General features: G+C 40.9%; 1 protein-coding gene across 3 annotated transcripts in view; it reads left to right on the forward strand.

Moving 5' to 3' along the window:
- The window catches only part of Yeats2 (YEATS domain containing 2), a 95,429-nt gene that overhangs the window by 17,005 nt on the left and 55,520 nt on the right, over positions 1-22,904 (forward strand). For all 3 annotated transcript variants that reach the window (XM_021185201.2, XM_029470574.1, XM_029470575.1), the window contains 5 exons: positions 2,452-2,697; positions 4,691-4,806; positions 7,529-7,690; positions 16,653-16,764; positions 20,443-20,487. In XM_021185201.2, the coding sequence (XP_021040860.1) occupies positions 2,452-2,697; positions 4,691-4,806; positions 7,529-7,690; positions 16,653-16,764; positions 20,443-20,487 (681 nt within the window). The remainder of the gene's footprint in view (positions 1-2,451; positions 2,698-4,690; positions 4,807-7,528; positions 7,691-16,652; positions 16,765-20,442; positions 20,488-22,904) is intronic.

The following is a 22,904-nucleotide window of genomic DNA, read 5'->3' on the forward strand; positions in this document are numbered from 1 at the left end:
GACCTTACTGCAACTCCTCCTAGTTCTTCCTCTTGCTTTGCCTTAGTGAGCGTGCCTTGTGCTTTTAAATGCTACTTCTTAATGGTAGTTTTAAATATAAGAAAAAGACAAACATGTTTTGCATACCATGTAGATTCATCAGTTTAAAATTCTGTTTTCTTTTCTCTAAAGCATTTAAAATTAGGTTCTTAGATATCATAACATTTCAGCGCTCCTGTAAAACCTTTTTACTCCTTTTTCTCTTTTTCCTGGCAACCGTGTATTAACCACAGAGTGCCAGTGAAAGACACACATACATAATGCCTGTAAAAACACAAAACCAGAGACTATAAAATATAAGCAAATAATCAGTAAGATAAAACAAAAAATCAAATAAGGCATTATCCATCCTGTGGATGTCTTCCCAGGATTTCTTTGTATGTAAGGTTCCTTTAAGAATATTAGTCCTGGGTGAGGGCTGACCTCAGTCTAGTATGACTTCATTTTATATTGGCTACATCTACAAAGACCCCCTTTTTCCCCTCCTATTCTCTGTGTGTTTGCTTGTGCCTGTCCTTGGCCCGAGGCTCTCCCATATGATAGGTATATAATGTACAATTCAGTAACACCGACAGCCCCTTAGGCTCATTCTGAATAAAGCCACAGATTCTGGGTGAACATGACTTTGTAGAATTTGTACATCCACCCTTCTGGCATCGTTGATGGACTAGCTCAGTGTTGGCTCAGCGCAGTGGACATCATGAGCTGAGTTTGCGTGACGTAAAGGAGACTGTAAGCAGGTACTCACCTTGAAAAACTGGTGTTGTGTTCGCTTATCACTGGGGTGCGCACTGTCAGGATGCCTAGATATAAACCGATTTTAGCTCCTGGTGTTCTGATTAAGATTTGCTAAGGGCTGCAGATATGGCTCAGTCGTTGGGTTTACTTGAGTTCAGTTCCCAGTGTCTGCATGGTGGATCGCAACTCTAACTTTACTTTCAGGGGATCCAACACCCTCTTCTGTCTTCTGCAGGTATCAGATATTCACATGTTGCACATTTGTGCATGCAAGTAAAACACTTATACAGATAAAATAAATCTTTAAAAATTTTTTAAAAACATTCAAGAAATCTAGGCTTTGTTTTATATAGTCATTTAATTATTTTAGTTTGGAGAACACCCAGTACTGAAATGGGCTGTCAACTGAATTAATCAGCTGTATATGTTATTTTAAAACATTAGTCTCTTCACCCAGACCATGGCTTTTGTTTTGATTAATCACTGTCGCTTGATCTCTCTCTCTCTCTCTCTCTCTCTCTCTCTCCCTCCCTCCCTCCCTCCCTCCCTCCCTCCCGCTGTCTGTCTGTCTCTCTGTGTATGTGTGTGCGTGCGTGCGTGCGTGCATGTATCCATGTTGGGATGAAATCTTGCAGTCTAACTCCTGCTGTCCTAGCAGCTGCAATCCTTCTGCCTCTGCCTGCCTCCCGAGTACTGGGATTACAGATAGTACCACCTTGCCCAGCCAGTGATACAGATGGTTTTTGTTTGTTTGTGTATGTTTTTATTGTTTTATTTTTTTTAATCGTTCGTTTGTGTCTCAGTATGTACACATACGTGCAAGTGCCAGTGGGCAGTAGAGCCAGAGGCATCCTTCTGACCCAGTTACTTGGGGCTAGAGTTGAAGTTGTGAGCTTGTGACATGAATTCAATGACACCACTTTAAACACAACTGAACTTAGGCCCCTGAACAAGCCTGAAGGAATGTTCCACATTGCTGATTTTAAAGCTTCTACTTCTGTTGTTTTTAACTCCAGTGTGGGTTTCGTTTTTTTTTTTTATACTGTGTACTTTCATTGTTTGTTTTGAGACTATGTAATCCAGGCTGACCTGGAACTGAAGATTAGTTTACTTAATTACTTAGACTCCAAAGATCTTGGGATTGTCATCATGAGTCACAATGCCTAGTTCTGTGTCCTTTTAAAATCAAACCTTGCTGGGGATAGTGACACTTACCTTGGGCTCGTGGCCTTCCTGCTCCTGCCTCCTGGATGCTAGGATCACAGGCATATTCTGCCAAGCTGCTTATGTGTGGTACTGAGTTCATGCATGCTGGACAGTCAGCCTCAGTTTCCTTAGTGTGTTCACGGGTCTCTGCCCCTATCACGCCTGGCTCATTTTTGACCTTAGAGTTAGAACTTTTGCACAGTCGCTTGTCCCTCTAGTTTTTGTTTCGTTGATACAAGGCTAGGTATAAGAATTTACGGATGTAGAGAGATTTTGTGTTTTCTTTTTCTTTCTTTTATTTTTGGTTGATAGCCTAGCCTTTACTAGCCGAGCCATCTCTCAATACAGGATGTGGAGAGGTTTTTGAAAGTTTGCTAACATGATCTTACCGTAGGTAGGCGTTTTCAGGAATTAGGATTTCGCCAGCTTTAGTGGGTTTGATTAAGTTTGCTTCTTTCATTTTTCTAGGGATTAAAGACATTTGATCCAATGGCTTTTAATCACCCTGCTATCAAGAAGTTTCTGGAATCACCTTCTAGGTCATCATCTCCTACCAATCAGAGATCAGAAACACCATCTGCCAATCACTCTGAAAGTGACTCTTTGTCTCAGCACAATGACTTCCTGTCTGACAAAGACAATAACAGCAACGTGGATATGGAGGAAAGACTCTCAAGCACCGGGGAACAGAGACCAAGCCGAAAGACAGGAAGGGTATAGCTCCAGCGGGGATGGACCTGCTGTCTATTAAATGTGGGCAAGACATAAGTAGTTTGATTTTTACAAGGACCATTGGTTCTTTGAGATAGGATCTCAGTCTGGGGCTCAACAGGCTAGTCTAAAACTTGAGATATCTCTTGCCACAGTTCCCAAGTGGTGATGTTACAGGATTGAACCATTGTGTAGGCCTAAGAAGCTGAAGCTGTGTCCTTTTGGGGGGGGGGGGTGGCAGCGAGGGGAGCATCTTGCACTATAGCCAGGCTGGTCTCAAATTAGCAGAGTCTTCCTTCCTTGGCCTCCTGAATGCTGGGTTGCAGGTGTGAACCATCATACCCAGCAACACTGAGTATTAATGGTTATCACAACTACCAGTTAGAGTGCTGCCATTCTGGGGTGTGTGGGTGTGGGTGTGCATGTGTGTGTGTGTGTGTGTGTGTGTATTTGACATTCTCACTTAGAGCATAGCACTCCAGGGTGCAGCAGAGCTCTTGGATGTCATTCATGCAGATGGGAAAGAACCCTTAAGGGTTGGAGTTCCATGATCTTGCTGAAGGTCTAAGTAGTAACTCCTGTAATTTGACATACAAAAACCAAAATACACAATTCTTTTCTTGATTCAGTTTTGCTATGAGGCCCTGGCTGATCACACACTGATTATGTAGACCGGGCTGGTCCGGAACGTGTAGTGATTGCCCTACCTCTGCCTCCCAAGTGCTGGAATCACTGTGCCCAGCTACAAAGCTACATAATACATGGTTTATTTGGTGTTTGTATTTATGTATAGAGTTACTATCAGGTTAGACTAGTGATGTCACAGCTACAGTTTCAGTTATAAAGGGAACTTCCAAGTAGCTCTCCATACATTCAGACATCAGTGTTAAAAAAAAAAAAAAAAACAACAACAAAAAAACAAACAAACAGCCGGGCGGTGGTGGCGCACGCCTTTAATCCCAGCACTTGGGAGGCAGAGGCAGGAGGATTTCTGAGTTCGAGGCCAGCCTGGTCTACAGAGTGAGTTCCAGGACAGCCAGGGCTATACAGAGAAACCCTGTCTCGAAAGAAAAAAAAACCAACAACAAAACAGACATCAGTGTTTAATTTTCATAAAAACAAATCATTATTTTTATGATAAATTCGCTTGTGTATTGTTGAAAAAAGTAAAGCAGGAAGGCCTTTTTAAAATTAACCCATACTCTGATAGCTCGTTATCAGGACTGAATATTTAGATTTACTTGGGTTTGGTCAGTATTCTTTCTCTTACTGCCATCTTTTAGGCTGGAATGACAGGCATGTGCCTCATACCTGGAGTATAGGTGTTGGAGCCTAACACAAGGCTTGGCCCCAGCTAGAGAAGCGCTCTACCAACCTTTACATCCCTAGACTCACTAATTTGTTGTTGTTGGTGGTGGTGGTGGTGTTTTTTGAGACAGGATTTCTCTGTAGCACAGACTACACTCTTTGTGGACTAGACTGTCCTCAGAACTCAAAGATCCACCAGCTTCTGCCTCTCAAGTGCTGGGATTAAAGGCATGAGCAGCCATGCCCAGCTCTTTCTTTAAGAAAGGAAAATTAGCTGGAGGGATGGCCAGGTGGTTAAGAGTGCTGGTTGCTCTTCCAGAGGACCTGGGTTTGTTTCCCAGTATCCACATGGCAGCTCTCATTGTTGTAACTTCAGTTCCTGGGGATCTACAGTCTCTTGTGGCCTCAGTAGACACCAGGCACACAATTGATGAATCAACACACATGTAAGCAAAACAGTCATAAAATAAAATGTAAATTAAACAACAACAAAACCAACCATACTGCCAGGTGTGGTGGCGCATGCCGTCAGTCTCAGCACTCAGGAGAGCAGAGGAGAGCTACACAGCAAGTCCCAGGCCTGCTGGGTGGAGAAGACCCTGTTCTCTGAAAGATAAAACCTTCATTATGTCAGCACCCTATTGAATACTGTTTCAGTGAGCACAAATGTTGATCTCATTTCTTTCAGGACACGTCTAGTATCAGTGGCTCCCACAAACGGGAACTACGGAATGCTGACCTCACAGGAGATGAGACTTCACGACTGTTTGTCAAGAAAACGATAGTAGTCGGCAATGTGTCCAAGTTAGTACCGTGAGATATTTCCCATGCGCCACTCACTGCGACACCAGCACTTTGCCGTCACTGCATATTCACAGCGGTAGTACAGTAGGAGGAAGGTTCTGGAATTCTTTATTCCTAGCTTGTTTGAAAAGTAAACGTTGATCTAGAAATATTCATAGAGTAATCTTGCACCTTAGTAGAACAAGATTTCATCTACATTTTCCCTGGCTCAGTGATATTCTGTGACTATTCCTGGTGATAAATGAGGTGTTTGCTCTTGAATGCCACTATAGAAGAAACAAGGTAGCATACTTTTTACACTTCGAGTTACTTACTTATTTTTATTTTATGTGTGTGAGTGCCTGTGTTTATGTGGTCCACACGAATGCCTGGTTGCCTGCTGAGGCCAGAAAAAGACATCAGATCCCCACGACTGGAGTCAGAGTTGGGAGCCTCCATGTATATTCTGGGAACAAACCTGGATTCTCTGGAAAGGCAGCCCATGCTTTTAACCCATGAGCCATCCCTCAGGCCCTGCTTATTTATTTTTGAGCTGTTTTTTTGCCAAGCTGGCCACAAGCTCACAATCTCCCTGCCTCAGCTGTCTGCATAGCTCATGCTCAGATACACAGCAGGATTCCCAGTTGCTGTTTACACTTGCATGTGTAATTTATGTATTTGATGATTATTATTTGTATTTGTGTTTTGTTTGCTTTAGAACTCTAGAGAAGCGCTTGCATCTCGCTCCAGAGTGCTGGGAGGAAAGGCATGCGGGGTTTTCAGTTATTTGAGAGCTACTGAGGTAGTGAGGTTTTGTCATTGCTTTACTCTGGCTTTCAGAGATGTGTTTTCCACTTTCATAGTATCTGCATTTCATATTTAGCTGTCATCCTTATCAAAGTAGACACCAACTGTCTTTTTTCCTGAACATTCCTTTATTTCTTTTGTGAAATGGAATGATTTAGGGGGCTGAAAAGGTGGCTCAGTGATAAAGAACACTGGATAGCCTTCTGGAAGGCCCAGGTTCAATTCCCAGCCCCACCGTGGCTGCTTACAACTGTTTGTAACTAGTTCCAGAGGATCCAGCCCCCTCTCTGTCCTCTGCAAGTACTGCACATATAATGCACAAGATGTGCATGCAGGCAGGATACCCATATAGGTAACATTTAACGATTTAAGTGGGTAGCATTTTGTTGTTTGATTTCTCCTCTTCTTCCTCCTTTTCTTCCTCTTTCTTTTTCATCTTCTTTCTCCTTCATCTTTTCCTCCTCTTTCATCTTCTTTCTCCTTCATTTTCTTCCTCTTTCTCTTCTCCTCTTATTCCTTCTCCTTTTCCTCCTCCTCTTCCTCCCCCTCTTCATCCTCTTCCTCCGTATGACTTCAAGGCCAGCTTAGGGTACACTGGTGCTAACCTGCCAAACCATCTCCCAGCCCTTAACACCAACTTTTTAGTTTTTTTTTTTTTAAAGATTTATTTATTAATTATATGTAAGTACACTGTAGCTGTCTTCAGACACTCCAGAAGAGGGCGTCAGATCTCGTTATGGATGATTGTGAGTCACCATGTGGTTGCTAGGATTTGAACTCAGGACCTTTGGAAGAACAGTCAGTGCTCTTACCCGCTGAGCCATCTCACCAGCCCTTTTTAGTTATTTTTAAGATTAATGAAAGTTTAATAAGGTTACACAAAAGTCAGTTCTTATTTGAAAGCCTCATATTAAATAGCACTTAAAAATTATATTTATATTAGCAATCAAAACATGCTTAGTAAATCAAACAAAAGACAGGCTAGCCCTTCAAGAAGAATTTATAAAAATTAATTTATTAAAAGGAATAGAACAATAGTCAGACTAACAGTCAAGGAAGCTTAGTACTGTTGTAAAGGCCACTCCTCCCTAAATTAAAACTGACCTGCAGATAGAGCGCAGAGACAGAGTGCTTGTGTGGACGGGGTGTGGCGCATCTTGTACCTTGCAGTACTAAGGATAATCAGAGACCTAATGAGCACACCAGAGGCTATGGCCACGTTTTTCACCAGAATCTAAGAAGGGTGTCCCATTCACTAGCAAAAGGCAAAGCCCACCAAGGATAGAGGCTTCATGTGCCATGGTCATACCCAGTGTATTTCTACCTTAGATACCCACTCGATAAGAAACCAAGTTTGATTGTTCTCTTTTAGTTTGGTATTGAGAATTAGAAAACAAACTTGAAGGGAATTAAGTAGGCATGGAGGTTTTAGAAAAAAAAGGATTAGAGACTGGTCAAGTGTGACTGCTGATAATTACTGCTGGAAATTTTAGTTTTAAGCAGGGCCTCATTATTAGTTATTGTTAATATTTTTAATATGTATTTGTGTTTTGTCTGAATGTATGTGTGAATCCCATGTGTGTCCCTACAGAGGTCAAAAGAGGGCATCCAATGCCTAGACTGGAGTTAGAGTTGTAAGCCTTTCTATGGGTATTGGGAATCACAGATCCTCTGGAAGAGCAGCCAAAGCTCTTAGTTGCTGAGACCTTACTGTAGTCTCAGTTACTAGTCTTGAGGTTTTTAGTTTATTATTATTGCTGTGTGCATATGTTCTTGTGTATATGGACTTGTACATCAGGACATTATTTTAAGTGGGATCCTGGAATTAAATTCAGATTGTGAGATTTTTGTGGCAAGCACCTTCCCCAGTGAGCCATCTCATCAGCACAAATAATTAATTTTTGAAGGAAGAAGCTCATCTCTCTTTCTTCTCCAGGTACATACCTCCAGATAAGCGGGAAGAAAATGACCAGTCAACCCATAAGTGGATGGTATATGTCCGAGGGTCGCGTAGAGAGCCCAGCATTAATCACTTTGTCAAGAAAGTTTGGTTTTTCCTTCATCCTAGCTATAAACCAAACGATCTTGTGGAAGTTAGGTGAGCACACCAAAGATTTACTGAATTTAAGAAATGTGAATAACTTTGCAACGTGCCTTAGGAATCTTTATACTGTCAATACTTTCTCAGTACCCACTCTCTGTCATTAGATAGCTTTTGCTGTGGTTTCCCTCGGCAGAGTATTTCTAACTGACCCTGTCACCTGTCATATTGTCACTGTGCTGTGTTGGTAGCCTTTGAAGGACTGGTGCATAGAAAGTGTTTTAACATTACAGAAATGTTTGCAGCTCCCTGTAATATCACTTTCAGATGTAATCCCAGTGGTATGTCTCCTGTTCACAGACTTAAGAAATAAGTACAGTGATTTCAGGAAGATGGGATGATTGTATGTACTGACATGAAATGTATGTTATTTAGGTGCATTCTCTATTCTGCATTTTCTATATGTTAGCAGCTCCTAAACACCCTTACTATCTTGTACTTTATTGTTAGTGTCAGTGAAATTTCTCATATCCCTGTGTGACACAGAGCATTCGATTCATGGCCCTGTTGAACTCCTTAAAATGACAAATATGTTCCTTCCCCCACCCCATGTTGGTCTAGGAAGGAGTGTTTTCCTTTTCTTATCTGCGGTTTCTGGACCACCTTTCCTCCGTTCTTAAAAACTCCTCAGTCCAGCAGGGTGGTGGTGGGGAACGTCTTTAATTGCAGCACTTGAGAGGTGGAGGCAGGAGGAACTCTTTAAGTTGGAGGCCAGCTTGGTCTTCAGAGCTAGTTCCAGGACAGCCAGACAGCCTGTCTCCAAAAACAAAAGCATAAAACCTCAGTCCTGTCATAGCTCATACAGCCTGCCTCCTCCCTGGTTCTGATTATCTACTAATTTCCAATATGGACACCTCTTTGAAAACCAGCCGTAACCCTCCTTACTGCTGTTGCTCTTTTCCGCTAGAGCTCTCTCATCTTTTGGGTATATGCCCAGGAGTGGCATAGCTGGGTCTTGGTGTAGAAATAGTCACAGTTTTCTGAGAAACCGTCAAAGCAGTTGTATGAGTTTGCACTCCTATTAGCAATAGAGGAGTGTTCCCTTGCCCCACACCCTCGCCAACTTCTATTGTCACTTGAGCTTTTGATCTTAACCATTCTGAAGCGTGTAAAATGGAATGCCACAGTCGGTTTGATTTGCATATTTCCCTGGTAACTAGGGATATTGAACATTCTCACTATTCGAGATTCCTCTTCTAAGAATTCTCTGTTTAGCACTGTACCCATTTTTTAATTGGGTTATTGATTTGGTTTGTTGATATCTAGTTTCTTGGGTTCTTTATATATTTTGGATATTAGCTCTGTCAGATGTGAAGTTGGTGAAAATCTTTTCCTATTTGGAAGGCTGGCCTTTTGTTCTATTGATGGTCTCCTCTGCCTTATAGAAGCTTTTCAGTTTGAAGAGGTTATTGATTGTTGATGTCAGTGCCTGAGCTGTTGGTGTTCTGTTCAGGAAGTTGTGTCCTGTGCCAATGTGTTCGAGGCTATTCCCTAATGCCTCTTGTGTCAGGGTTAGTGTGTCTGGTATTATGTTGAGACCTCTGGTGCAGGTGGACTTGACTTTTGAGCAGGGTGATAGATAAGAATCTATTAGCATTCTCCATGTAGATACTCAGTGTCTATAGGTGTGTGGATATGTCTGGGTATTCCATCAACCTGTCTGGTTTTTATGCCAATACCATGTAGTTTTTATTACTATTGCTTTGTAATACAGCTTGAAATCAGGGATGGTGATACCGCCAGAAGTTCTATTACTGTTCAGGATTATATTAGCAATACTGGGTTTTATGTTTTTCCAAAGGAAATATAATATTGACCTTTCAGGATATGTGAAGAATAGTGCTGGGATTTTGATGGGGATTGTCTTGACTCTGCAGATTCTTTTGGTAAGACGGCCATTTTTAGTGTGTTAATCCTACCAATCCATGAGGATGGGAGATCTTTCCATCTTCTGGGGTCTTCTTCGATTTCTTTCTTTAGGGACTTGAAGTTCTTGTCACACAGATCTTTACCTGGCTTAGTGAGAGTTACCCAAGATATGTTATATTATCTGTGGCGATTGTGAAGGGTGTTGTTTTCCCACTTTCTTTTTCAGTCTGTTTGTCATTTGTATATAGGAGAATCGCTTTTTTTTTTTCCCTTTGAGTTAATTTTGTATCCAGCCACCTTGCTGAAGGTGTTTATTCGCTTCAGGAGTTCCCTGGTAGAAATTTTGGGGTTGATTTTGTACTGTCATATCATCTGGGAATAAAGATACAATACTTTGATGACTTTTCCAGTTTGCATCCCCTTGATCTCCCTTAGTTATATTGCATTAGCTAGAACTTTGAGCACTATTTTGAATAGTTTTGTTCCTGATTTTAGTGGAATTGCTTTGAGGTTTTCTCCATTTAATTGGATGTTAGCTTACTGCCTTCTTGATGTTGGTATAGTGCCGTATTATGTTTATGTCTGCCCCTTGTATCCCTGATCTCCTACACGTCTGTCATGAAAGGGTGTTGGATTTTTGTCGAAGGAGTTCTCAGCATCTAAAGAGATGACCATGTGTTGTTGTTTTCTTTCTTTCAGTTTGCTTGTGTGGTGCATTGCATTGACTGATGTTCATTCATTGCACCATCCTTGCATCTCAGGGATGAAGCCTGCTTGATCATGGAGGATGATCTTTTTAATGTGTTCTTGGATTTGGCTTACAAGTATTTTATTGGGTATTGTTGCATCCATGTTTACAAAGGAAATTGGTCTATAATTTTCTTCTTTGTTGAATCTTTTTGTGGTTTGGATATCAGGATGAATGCCTCATACAATGATTCTGGCAATGTTCCTTCTGTTTCTAGTTTATGGAACAGTTTGAGCCATATTGGCGTTAGCTCTTAAAATCTGGTAGAATTCTATGCTTAAAAAAACCTGGCCCTGAGCTTTTTTAGGTTGGGAAACTTTTTTTCTTCTTTTTTTTTTTTTTTTTTTTTAAGAAAATTTAAAAATGTATTTATAATGGAAATATTTCATATCCTACCACTCACTGAATTTTTTTTAACTTACTCACATTGGATCCCATTCACTGCCCCACCCCTACCCCAGTCACCCTCTCTCACAATCTTTCCTCTATCTCCCTCCCCTTTTCCTCTTAAGTATCTCCACTCCCCCTGGGTATCCCCCCCCCCCCCATACTTCAAGTCTCTGTGAGGCTAGGTGCTTCCTCTCCCACTGAGGCCAGAAAAGGCAGCCCAGCTAGTAGAATATATCTCACATACAGGCAACAGCCAGACTTTTGATGGCTGCTTCTCTATTTCCTTAGGGGTTATAGGTCTGTTTAGATTGTTCATCCGATCTTGCTATAACTTTGTAAGTGGTATTTTTCAAGAATATTATCCATTTCTTTTAGGTTTTTCAATTTTGTGAAGTGTAGGTTTTTAGAGTATGACTTACTGATTCTTTGGATTTCCTCAGAATCTGTTATTATGTCCCCATTTTTGTTTTTGATTTTGTTAACTTGGATATTCTCTTTCTGCCTTTTAATTAGTTTAGATAAAAGTTTGTCTGTCTTGTTACTTTTTCTCAAATAACCAACTCTTTGTTTCATTGATTCTTCATATTGTTTCTTTCTATTTTATTGATTTCAGCCCTAAGTTTGATATTTCTCTTGGATGTGCTTTTTTTTTTTTTTTAATGTAGGCAGTTAGTGCTATGAACTCTCCTCTTAGTACTACTTTCATTGTGTCCCATAAGTTTGGATATGTTACGCTTTCATTTTCATTGAATTCTAGAAAATCTTTGATTTTTTCCTTTATTTCTTCTTTGACTCAGTGGTCACTGAGTAGAGAGTTGTTCAGTTCCATGACTGTAGGCTTTCTGGTTTTTCTGTTCTTAAAATCAACCTTTAATCCATGGTGGTCTGATAAGACACGGGGTTATTTCAGTTTTCTTTTATCTGTTGAGGCTTGCTTTGCAGTCAGTTTTAGAGAAAGTTCCATGAGATGCTGAGAAGAAGGTATATTTTTTGATTTTGGGTGAAATGTGAAATATTCTGTAAATGTCTGTTGTCCATTTGGTTTAAAACGTCTGTTAACTCCACTGTTTCTGTTAAAGTTTTGGCTGGATGACCTCTCGATGGTGAGTATGATACTAAAAGTCTCCCACTATAAAAGTGTGAGGGTCTATGTATGATTTAAGCTTTCGTAGTGTTTCTTTTGTACACATGGTTGTCCTTCTGTTTGAGACACAGATGTTAAGAATTAAAACATCATCTTGGTAGATTTTTCCTTTGATGAGTACTAAGTGTTCTTCCAATCTCTTTTGATCAATTTTACTTTGAAGTCTATTTTGTTAGATATTGGAATGGCTACACCAGCTTATTTCTTGGGTCCATTTGCTTGGAAAATCTTTTTCCAACCCTTTGCCTATCTTTGATGTTGAGGTGTGTTTCTTGCATGCAGCAGAAGGATTGATCATGTTTCTGGATCCATTCTGTTAGTCTGTGTCTTTGTATTGGGGAATCGAGTCCATTGATATTGAGAGATATCAGTGACCAAAGATTTCTAGTTTCTGTTATTTTGTTTTTGTTAGTATGTGTATGAGATTGTGGGTAGGCAGGTTGCATGCAGGTGGGGGGGGGGGTTGTGGGGGGAGAACTCTGTGTGGTTTTCTTTTTCTGGTGTTGTTGGCATGAGATTATTTCCTGTGTTTTCATGGGTTAGAATTTCCCTTCTAGTACCTTTTCCAGGGTTGGATCTATAGATAGATACTGCCTATGGAATTTGACTTTATCATGAAATATCTTTCCCCCATCTAGGATGATTAAACATTTTTCCTGGGTATACTAGTGGGCTGATATCTGTAGTCTCTTAGAGTCTACAGTAGAACATCTGTCAAGGCCCGCCTGGCTTTAGAGTGTGTGTTGGGAAGTTGGGTGTGATTCTGACAGCTCTGCCTCTTACTCCTTCCCCTGTAATGTTCTTTCTTTGTTCTGTGTGTTTATTGTCTTCACTATTATGTGGGAAGGGGACTTTCTTTCCTGGTCCAATCTATTAAGTGTTCTATAAGCTTCTTGTATCTTATAGGTATCCCCTTCTTTACATTTTGAAATTTTTCTTCCACACACACATGCACATATATAAGCTTTTTAAAAAGCATTTAAAAATATTGAATGGCTCCTGAGGAATAAATACACCAGAGGTTGACATCTGATACACACACATACACACACACACACACACACACACACACACACACACACACACACATAGTAAACTTGACATTCCATGTGGGTCCTGAGGAATGAACCCAAGTGTCAAGCTTAGATTATAGTTTTCTTAACTGTTTGCTTCTTCTGCTTACCATTGCAGAAAACTGCCAGACGTGGTGGTGTACATCTTGAATCCCAGCACTCAGATGCAGAGGCAGGTTGTGTTCAAGGCCAGCCTGACATGCATAGTGAATTCTAGAACAACCAGAAATGCACAGTGAGACCCTGTCTCAAAAATGAAATTGCTGGAGAGATTACTTGCTCTGTTTTTAGGCAAGTTTTTGTTTGTTTGTTTGTTTTGTTTTGTTTTTCGAGACAGGGTTTCTCTGTGTAGCCCTGGCTGTCCTGGAACTCACTCACTCTGTAGACCAGGCTGGCCTCGAACTCAGAAATCCACCTGCCTCTGCCTCCCAAGTGTTGGAATTAAAGGCATGCACCACCACTGCCCAGCTTTTTAGGCAAGTTTTTAAATATACTTAATAATTTACATGTATCTCCCATATTAGACTTTGAGCTTTCTTTCTTCCTTTTTTAGTTTTTAAGATAGGGTCTTATGATCCTCTTGCTTCTCTCTCCCAACTGCTGATATGACAGGCAGTGCGTGCGTGCATTCGTGTACATGCCTGTATTTGGGGGGCATGTCATCAAGACTAGAGTTTCATGTATGCTGAAAAGCACTCACTCTACCCACAGAGCCCCATTTGAGCCCTGATTTTAGGTTTCTAAGTCTTTGCTCCTTTGAGATATAGACTCACTGCATAGCCATAACTGGCCTAGAACTCTGCCTCTGCCTTTGTCCCTCTGTCCCTTGACCTCTGCCTCAGATTAAGGAAGCGCCTCCACACCCAGTCTTTGCTTTGTACTTTTTGATGTTTGTGATCTCTTACTAATAGTAGCATCCCCCAAGATCCAACATTTTGTGTTTGATGCAGAATGAGTTACTTAGGTGGTCAGTTCCATAGTAACTCTGCTTGCTGGGAAGTTTTAAATTGTACTAAGCAGAGGCCTAAATTTCTGTGAGTTCTTTTTTCAGGGATTAGGGGTTGAGACAGGGCCTTTACTGTCTGTCTGGAATTTACTACTTTGACCGAATTGGCCTCTCAGGCGGAACAGTCCTCTTGTCTCGGCCTCCCACATGTGCATTGTAGGTATGCACTTGTAACTGCTGAAGGTGAATCCACCTGTGCCTTGGTGCCGACATAGTCATAATGCTCCTTCTCCAGTAGATTTCAAATATTTGAAAGAGGCTTTTGAGTCTTTTCCATTGTCTTTATTTCAGATGTCGTGTATGTAAGTATATATTATAGTCCATGTATTATAGTCCCTGACAACACTCCAGTTTAGCTGTATTTATTCTTCTTAAAATCTGAGACTTAGCATCCCAGATTTGGGAGTGTGTAAAGTAGGGTAATAAAATTAGCCTGTGTCTTGGCTTTAGTTATAACTTAGGATCTTCTCTATGGGACTCCAGAGTTTGCTTGTACCTGGTGTCAGAATTAATTGTATGTATATTAATTTGATGTAATTTGATACAGCTGCTGGGGAACTCCAGTTAAATTTTTTTAAGTCAGAACCCAAATGTGTTTGTCATGGTCAGCAGATCTTATCCCATTACCTGATGAAGAAGAGTCTCTTCTTCTGTAGAAGCCGTGGTTTTTTTCCTTGGCTCACTTGTCATGACTACCTTTGTCCCACTTCCTAAGAGCTGTGAGAGTGAACTTTGCTAAGCTAGTCACTGAGTGTGTGTTGGACTCCAGGCTTTTCGTGGAGATTACAGAAATGAATGCCTGGTCCCTTCGTTTGGGGAGTTTAATGTTAGACTATCCCTGACCTCATACATATGAGACTAAAGTGGGCTAGTGTGGCACCAGTCTGACAGCAGCTTACCATGCTGTTGTGCATCCAGAGAAGGACTGTGTAGTGAGGAGATCTGCCACCATGGGCACTTACACTAGCATGGTGGTGAGAGCGTGGCCTCTGTAGTCTAGGTCTTGAGTTTGAATTGTGGTCTCCTGCTTGCTTACTTAAGTGTGGCCTTGCAGGTTTGTTATGCAGTTGAACCGTGCCTCAGGATGGTGCTTCATGAAGTTGTGAACACTGGCCAAGTTAGTAGATCCAAAAGGTTTAAAACAGTATTTGTATTAACGAAATACTCTGAATGTTTGCCACTGTCACCATGGAAATCAGAAGTGTTCATCCTAGGAAGAACTTGGAAAAGCTTTTTAGTTCTTTGAAGCTCTTCCATATAGAAGAATGATCTGTTTATTCTTTGTGATTCCAAATCCACAGCTTTCATGCAGCAGATAGCTGGCTCCTCTGCTGTGGCCTCCCCACTGCTTCATTTACATGAGCCTTGTCCAGCTGAGACCTTCAGTAAGTAGTGCATCTGGAGTCACTATAGCAACTGAAGACTTGTTGGCCACTGCTGGCAGTCACTGATAAATTTCAACAGAATGGATGTAAGCCTATAGTGCCCCTAGTGTTAAACTGTGGAGGTGGAGAGAACAAGTGTAAGGCAGACACAAAACCAGACACAGAAAATTGTCTACATGTACTCCATCTTTGCCCTTAGAGATTCTGCTGTTCTGGCAAACACAGGGAGCCAGGGGTGGGGTGGTGGTGGTGGTGGTGGCTAGTTTTGTTGTCGTCTGGCACATGGAGCAGTTACATACTAGCTTGCTGCAAAGTGGAGAGTGACTCTGGCTCAGATGTAGAGAACTCATCTTGCTGTAATTAGTGAGGTTATTTTCTCTGCTTTCCAGGCTGCTCTTGAATTCAGGACTTCTGTCTGCGACGCTTGCTTGAGGATCTCTGCTTGTTAGTTCTCATCTGTTAGGCTTGTCTTCGGTTGTGTTGTGTTGTGAGACTCTGACCTAACTGGATTCATGTCTTAGTTTTCCAAAAGCTTATGTCACAGAGTGCCTTCTCTCCCAATCTCAGCACTAATTACAGTAGTTCTGACTCAAAGATTTATAGGTGTTTTCAATTTGAAAACCTGTTATATAGGATATAGTCTGAATACTTCAAGATCTCAAGTAAATTTCTAAATTTTTTTATTATGGAAAATTTCACATGTACACAAAAACAAAGAGTGTAATGAACCTCCATGTGCCAAATCAGTTGGTAACACTGTGCCTGTCATTCATTCATTTTCCTTTTCTTCTTTCCTTATAAATTATATTGTGACTGAATAGTCTGTAGTCCCTTAGCATTCAAATACACACTCTTCACTCTAATATTCAGCCCCTATGTAGGGAAGATCTTATTGTGAACAGCTTGCTTTCTTTTTATGAAGTCCTTCTAGCAGATAACACCAACTTAATTACCGCTTTTAGATTGAACACGATTATGATTTATTTTGGTCTGGGATATACATCTTGCATCCTATGCCTGTCAGCTGTCAGTCGGCTTCTACACTGTGGTGTCACATTTTCACACTGGTTCCATTTAAGAAATGACTTTGGATTATACAGTTTGCACCTATTATCCATAACCATTTAGTAATAAAAAGTTTTATGTAGACTTGAGTTAGTTTTATTAGCATTGTGTGTGTGTGTGTGTGTGTGTGTGTGTGTGTAACTTAACATGCTGATTTCTCATTAAGACACCTAATTGGTTTTTGGGAAGACATGAATTTCTCTTTTGTCTCTTATGAAAACTTTTTTAGAATGAGAGTATAAACACAGGTAAATTTGTAAAATTTCTGCTTTTCCCTAGAGAGCCCCCCTTTCATCTGACTAGAAGAGGCTGGGGTGAGTTTCCTGTCAGAGTGCAAGTTCACTTTAAGGACAGCCAGAACAAGCGGATAGATATCATACACAACCTGAAGGTACTGTAGCAGAGTGTTGTTCCTGAGAAACAGTGTCTGTCTGCATTACCTGCTTTCTCCCGACTGTCAGGGCTTAGATGGTGGAAGCAGGGGAATCCTTTGAGTATCCGATCCTTACTGCTGCAGCTGCCCTCTCCTTAAAGCTGGGGAGGCAGCTGCTTGACACTGTATGCTTTAAAAAGGTGAACTAACTCCAAAGTAAAGAAAAGATTCAATTCTTTATCAAACACACCATTGATATGTTGCTCGAGACCCTGTTACTCCAGCCTTTCTCTTTTAATTTAATTAATTTTCTAGTATATGAGGCAAATACTTTGTGTTCTTCGGTCCCTACCAGCATCTCACAAAATGCACACCAGAAGATTAAGGTAAGTGAACATGTTTGGCCAACAATGCAACAATACATAAGCTTGGAATAGTTGAAACCGAGATCCTTCATTGGTTCTACTGCCCTTGTAGTTTATTATAGGGCTGTTATAATTCTTATCTATGAAGTACTTTCTATACAACTCTAGCTAGAGCATATGTAACTATTGTTGTAGTACATGAAGCAGAGCATTAGCGCTGCGTGCAGAAGAGTCTCGAGCATGTACACATCTGTGTTCAATGAGTAAGGCACTAGACCCCATCCCCAGGACTAATAAAAAGAAAGCAGGGCTTAGAGTTCTGGTGTAGCATAGGAGTGGTAGAGCATGTGCAAGAAATCCTCAGTACCACATATGAAAACATGATCCACATAATACCAAAATGTTGGATTAATTGAAACGATAATATTGTGGCCAGTTTTTCTGCTCTTTTTTGTTTTCTTTGTGTATTATATTTGTTTTTAAATATTTTTTTGCAATTACATAATAAATACATGTAACTATCATTGGAAGACCATCAAAGTTCTTCTTGGATTCTTTGTAGTAGAGGTAATAGGTTGTATTATTTATATGCAACTTAATTCTAATAGTGTGCTTTCCCCCAAGTCACCCTTCTTTTGTGGTTATCATTCAAGCTCCCAAAATTTGAACTAAATAAAGTTGAATGTATCTGAAGAGTTTTCGTCTTTATTACCTTTCTTGTACAAATGTACCTATTTCAGTGCTGAGATGTTGGGCTTTTCCTTCTGTTGATGATAGACAGCAAGCACTGTTTGTTTCTCCTGCTTATGTTTTCATGAGATTAGAGAGGAACGGAAAGCAGCTTTAAAGAGCTGAGGGGGGCCTTGATAAGACGGGCAGGTACTTTGGTTTTTAAAAACATGATGTATTTTTATTTTTTACATGTGAGTGTTTTGCCTGCATGTATGTATGTGCACAGCATGCTTGTTCACAGAGACCAGAAGAGGGCATCAGCTCTCCTGAAACTGGACTTACAGAGAGTTGCAAGCCGCCATGTGGGTGTGGGGAACAGAACCCAAGTCTCTACAGGAGCCCAGGACTCTTAATCATTGAGCCAGTTCTGCAGCCCCAGTTCTTGCTTTTCTTCGCTCGCTGCGTGAACCATTTTATCTGGCAGTAGACCTAGCCCTAGATCATCAGCTAAGGGGCATTTTTACATAGTTCCTACCTGTTAAGTTTTCTTCTGGTTCTCAGTGGAAGAGTATTTGAGACACAGTTTTTTGTTTGTTTGTTTGTTTGTTTTGTATGTTCATGTTTGAGATGGGTTCTCACATGTAGATCAAACTGGCCTATAACTCAGAGATCTGTCTATCTCTGCCAGTAGGCATTAAAGATCTGCACCACCACACCTAGTCTTAAAGAACAGTATTTTAAAATTATAGTAAGGTACACTTTAAAAAAAAAAGATTGACTGTTTGTAACTATGTGTCTGCGTTGGTGTCCATGGAGGCTAGACAGATTACAGAGATACTTATTTCTATCTTTAGAGGATAGACAAGAGGCATGGATATAACCTACAGTTGCTCTTATCTTTTGAGCAGCTATCATCTTGATTAAGAGCTTAAATAGTAAAACTCTAGAGCTCAGGATACTTGCTGCTCAAGCCACAGAACCTGCAGCATCCTTCCCCTACCGCAGATACCCATAGGCACCCTACTAACACTAAAACTCTAGCTGGCAGACTGGAGAAGTACCCACTTTAAAGCAGGTATTGGTGGCCATACATTATGTCCTTCTCCCATGTCCCTGCCTCCTGCCCTGGAATCTAGTGAGCCCAGCTACAGGCTTGTGCTGTGACACTGCCCCCACCCTCAGGAAGATACGAGAAGAGGCCGTCACCATACAGGCCCTGATTTCCTCCCTCCAGTGCCCCAGCCATGCTGTCTGTCAGTGCATGGGCTTGAACTGCCAGAACAGCCACACGGCCACCCATGCCGCTGTCTCTCTGTCCATGAAAGCATTGGTAACTTTTCTAATAAACTTCTTTCTCTGTGTCCCCTGAAGCCACACCTGAAATCTGTCACCACCATTACTTGTGTTACTGGTTTTAATCTTCAGAACACCAGAGTATGGCGGGCTGAGTTTCCTTGCCTGTATGAGCTTCTGCACAGCTTCCCTACCTACTCTGCAGTCTTAGACCCTTAAAACCCATGCGAACAGCTCTACCCAGATTCACTTAGTCTGTTTTACCTTTTAGTCTCACTGTGTAATGTTTGTACTGATAAGATATAAAAAAAAATTTTTTTTTAGTTTTAAAGTGGGATGGATATAAGTTGAGATGATGCGATAGTAAGAATTTCAATGTAATCATAAACTCCTGTTAGTTTCCTTCCCTTAGTTTATATTCCTTGCCTTAAAAATAAATCTGTGATGCTAATGTATTTCAAGTATTTAATGTTGGCTGTGCCTCTTACATTTTCATTCGTAATTTTCAGTCTTGCTTTGTAACTACACACTGTGCAATTGCATCTTAGCATTGCATGTGTATTTCTATAGCCTGCCATTTGAAATATTTTCACACAACTTTATTAACTCATCTCAGTGCCACCTAATACTGTACAAATCGATCTGATGTGATTTAGTGAAGCATTCTTTATTGGGTTGTGATTATAGTTAAGGCTGCAGAAAACCTGTGTGAAGCCTCATTTTCCGATGGGTTTTTAAAGTGTACAAATTGCATACACTAGCAAGATTTTGCTGAAAGGACCCAAATATAGCTGTCTCTTGTGAGACTATGCCGGAGCCTAGCAAACACAGGAGTGGATGTTCACAGTCAGCTATTGGATGTATCACAGGGCTCCCAATGGAGAAGCTAGAGAAAGTACCCAAGGAGCTAAAGGGATCTGCAACCCTATAGTTGGAACAACATGATGAACTAACCACTACCCCGGAGCTCTTGTCTCTAGCTGCATATGTATCGAAAGATGGCCTAGTCGGCCATCACTGGAAAGAGAGGCCCATTGGACTTGCAAACTTTATATGCCCCAATATAGGGGAATGCCAGGGCCAAAAGAATGGGAATGGGTGGGTAGGGAAGTGGGGGGCAGTATGGGGGACTCTTGGGATAGCATTGGAAATGTAATTGAGGAAAATATGTAATAAAAAATATTAAAAATAAATAAAAAAAATAAAAAAAAAATAAAGTGTACAATTTATAACTTCATGATTAAGTTTTGGCTTTACTCAAACTTCCCCCAGAGTATTGAGGATTAGCTTGCAGTGAACTAGTGCTAGGTGCTCAGGTTCATGATCAGAGTGAAGTCTAATGTCTCCCTCCTTTATCTTTGAATAGCTGGATAGAACCTACACTGGCCTACAGACGCTGGGTGCAGAGACGGTAGGTACCATTGCTCAGCCCTGTGTGGGGGAAGGTGGTGTGCTCATGCAGGTGTGTGGGCGTGCATTTGGGTGTATGTGTGTGTGTATGCATATGTGCATGCTGTGCTCAGGTCATATGTGTAGGACAGGGCCACACCCTATAGTCTAGGCTCACCTCAAATCCAAACTTTCTATCTTAGCCTCTTGAGTGCTAGGACTTGCAACCACCCCAGCTGACTATTATTATTATTTTTATTTTATTTTATTTTTGGTCTTTCAAGACAGGGTTTCTCTGTGTAGCCCTGGCTGTCCTGGAACTCACTTTGTAGACCAGGCTGGCCTCGAACTCAGAAATCCGCCTGCCTCTTACCTCCTGAGTGCTGAGATTAAAGGCGTGCGCCACCACCGCCCGGCTTATTATTGTTATTTAACAACAACAAAAATGAGTATTGATCTCTCTTTTTTTGAGTTGATTTTTTTTTTCTTGGCCACCCCACCCAGTGTGTTTTCTTTTTCTTTTTTTCTAATTTTTTGGTTTAAAATATGACAAAAATTTTAGGATCTGAACCATTTTCAGCATGTAAGTCAGTGACATGAAATATGCTCACAGTGATGTCAGCCATCTCCTGAGCTTTTCTCATCTTCTAAGTCCATAACTACTAAGTTACCCCACCACTTTCCTTTTTTGTCCGTGTGAACTTGCCTCCTTTACGTGATTGGCCTCACAGTGCCCTTGGCTTCATTTCACTGCCTTGCTGCAGGGCATGCAGGGCTTGGCCATTTATAGGAGGCATTAGAATCCATTCCCCCTTTTGGAGATTTATCTTTATATTTTTAATTTGTATGAGCATTCTACCTGCGGTCAATGACATGTGTTCGTGGTTGGCCTTGGGGACCAGATTGAGGGTGTTAAATCCCCTGGAACTAAAATTAAAGACACTTGTGAGCCACCATGCAGGTGCTGGGACCTGAACAAAGGTCCTCTGCAAGTGCAACAAGGGTTTGTTTGTGTTTTGTTTTGTTTTGTTTTTTAAGATTGACTGTACTTTTAATCTTGTATATGTGTACATCTGAATATGTGCTGCTTGTCTATGGGTTCCCATAGAGGCCAGAAGGTTCAATCCCCTGGAGCTGGACTCGGATCCTCTGAAAGAGCAATACCTGTTCTTAACCACAGAGCCACCTTTCCTGCCCCTTAAGCTTTTTAGATTTGTATTTATATATGTGAACGTTTGGCCTTGATGTATGTGCACCGCTCGTGTGAAGAAGGCATCAGATCCCTCGGAACTGGACTTGCTCAAAGTTGTTAAGTAACATGTGAGAGCTGGTAGCTGATCCCAGTTATCTAAGAGCAGTGAGCACTGCTAACCAGCGGGGCCTGTCCTGCTCTCCTCTCCCTCCGTTTGTATGTGCCTGTGTTCATGAACACTTGGATGGAATCTGCCTTTTGGCTGTTGTAATAATGGTGCTCTGGATAGAGGCTTACAGAGAGCGGTTGGTTTCCTTTTTCAGTTCATATAGGCATATCCCCAGAAGTGAAATTACATCTAATGATAATGCTATTTTCAGTTTTTTGAATAAGTACTATAGTATTTTCTATGGCATCTTTCTATGGAATTTTATATTGCCCCCACAAGTATGGAGTCTACATTGTCCACATCTTTTTTAGTACTTGTTATTTTTCTGGTTTTAAATTATAGGTAGTCACCATTACAGTTGTGAAGTGGTTGGCATTTTAAAATTACTAGCAATATCAAGCATTATCTTTATGGGCTTGCTGTCTGTTAGTATTTTCTTGCAAGGCCTTTACCCACTTAGTCATCTCCTTTGCTCATTTTGAGCCCTTTTGTGTAGGTACTTGGTTAAATTTGTTATAAGTTCCAACTTATTTGTATGTGGATGCCCAGTTTTCCTAGCCCCATTTATTGAAAAGACTGGCCTTTTTATTCCAGAGTGATTGAACACTTGGCATGCCTGTAATTTATTCCATTGGTCCAGGTGTCTGTTTTATTGTTTTAAATACTGTTTAATAACTAATGCTTTGTAATAAGTTTTGGAACTCAGAAAATATAAGACCTCCAGTTTTATCCTATACCCTTGTGCTTTTATTGTATATCTGCAGTTAGTCTACCCAGCTAGGTAATGTAAAGTTTGTAGCAGTGCACTTATGATACCAGAAGACTTTTATTGAGTGCCTTCGGTGTGCTTTCCATGGTCAGATACTAGGACTGAAGAGATGACTAAGATAACTTATTTTTGAGGATGTACTCTGATGTTCTTGAGCATAAGGATAGTGACAACTTGGAGAGGAAGGACTTATACGTCATCTAACAGCTCCCAAGTCATACTTCAGTGGTCCTCAACCTTCTCATGCTGTGACCCTTTAATAACAGTTCTTCATGTTGTGGTGACCCCCAACCATAAAATTATTTTCTT

This window comes from Mus caroli, chromosome 16 (genome assembly GCF_900094665.2).
Source record: "Mus caroli chromosome 16, CAROLI_EIJ_v1.1, whole genome shotgun sequence".
Taxonomy (NCBI): Eukaryota; Metazoa; Chordata; class Mammalia; order Rodentia; family Muridae; genus Mus; species Mus caroli.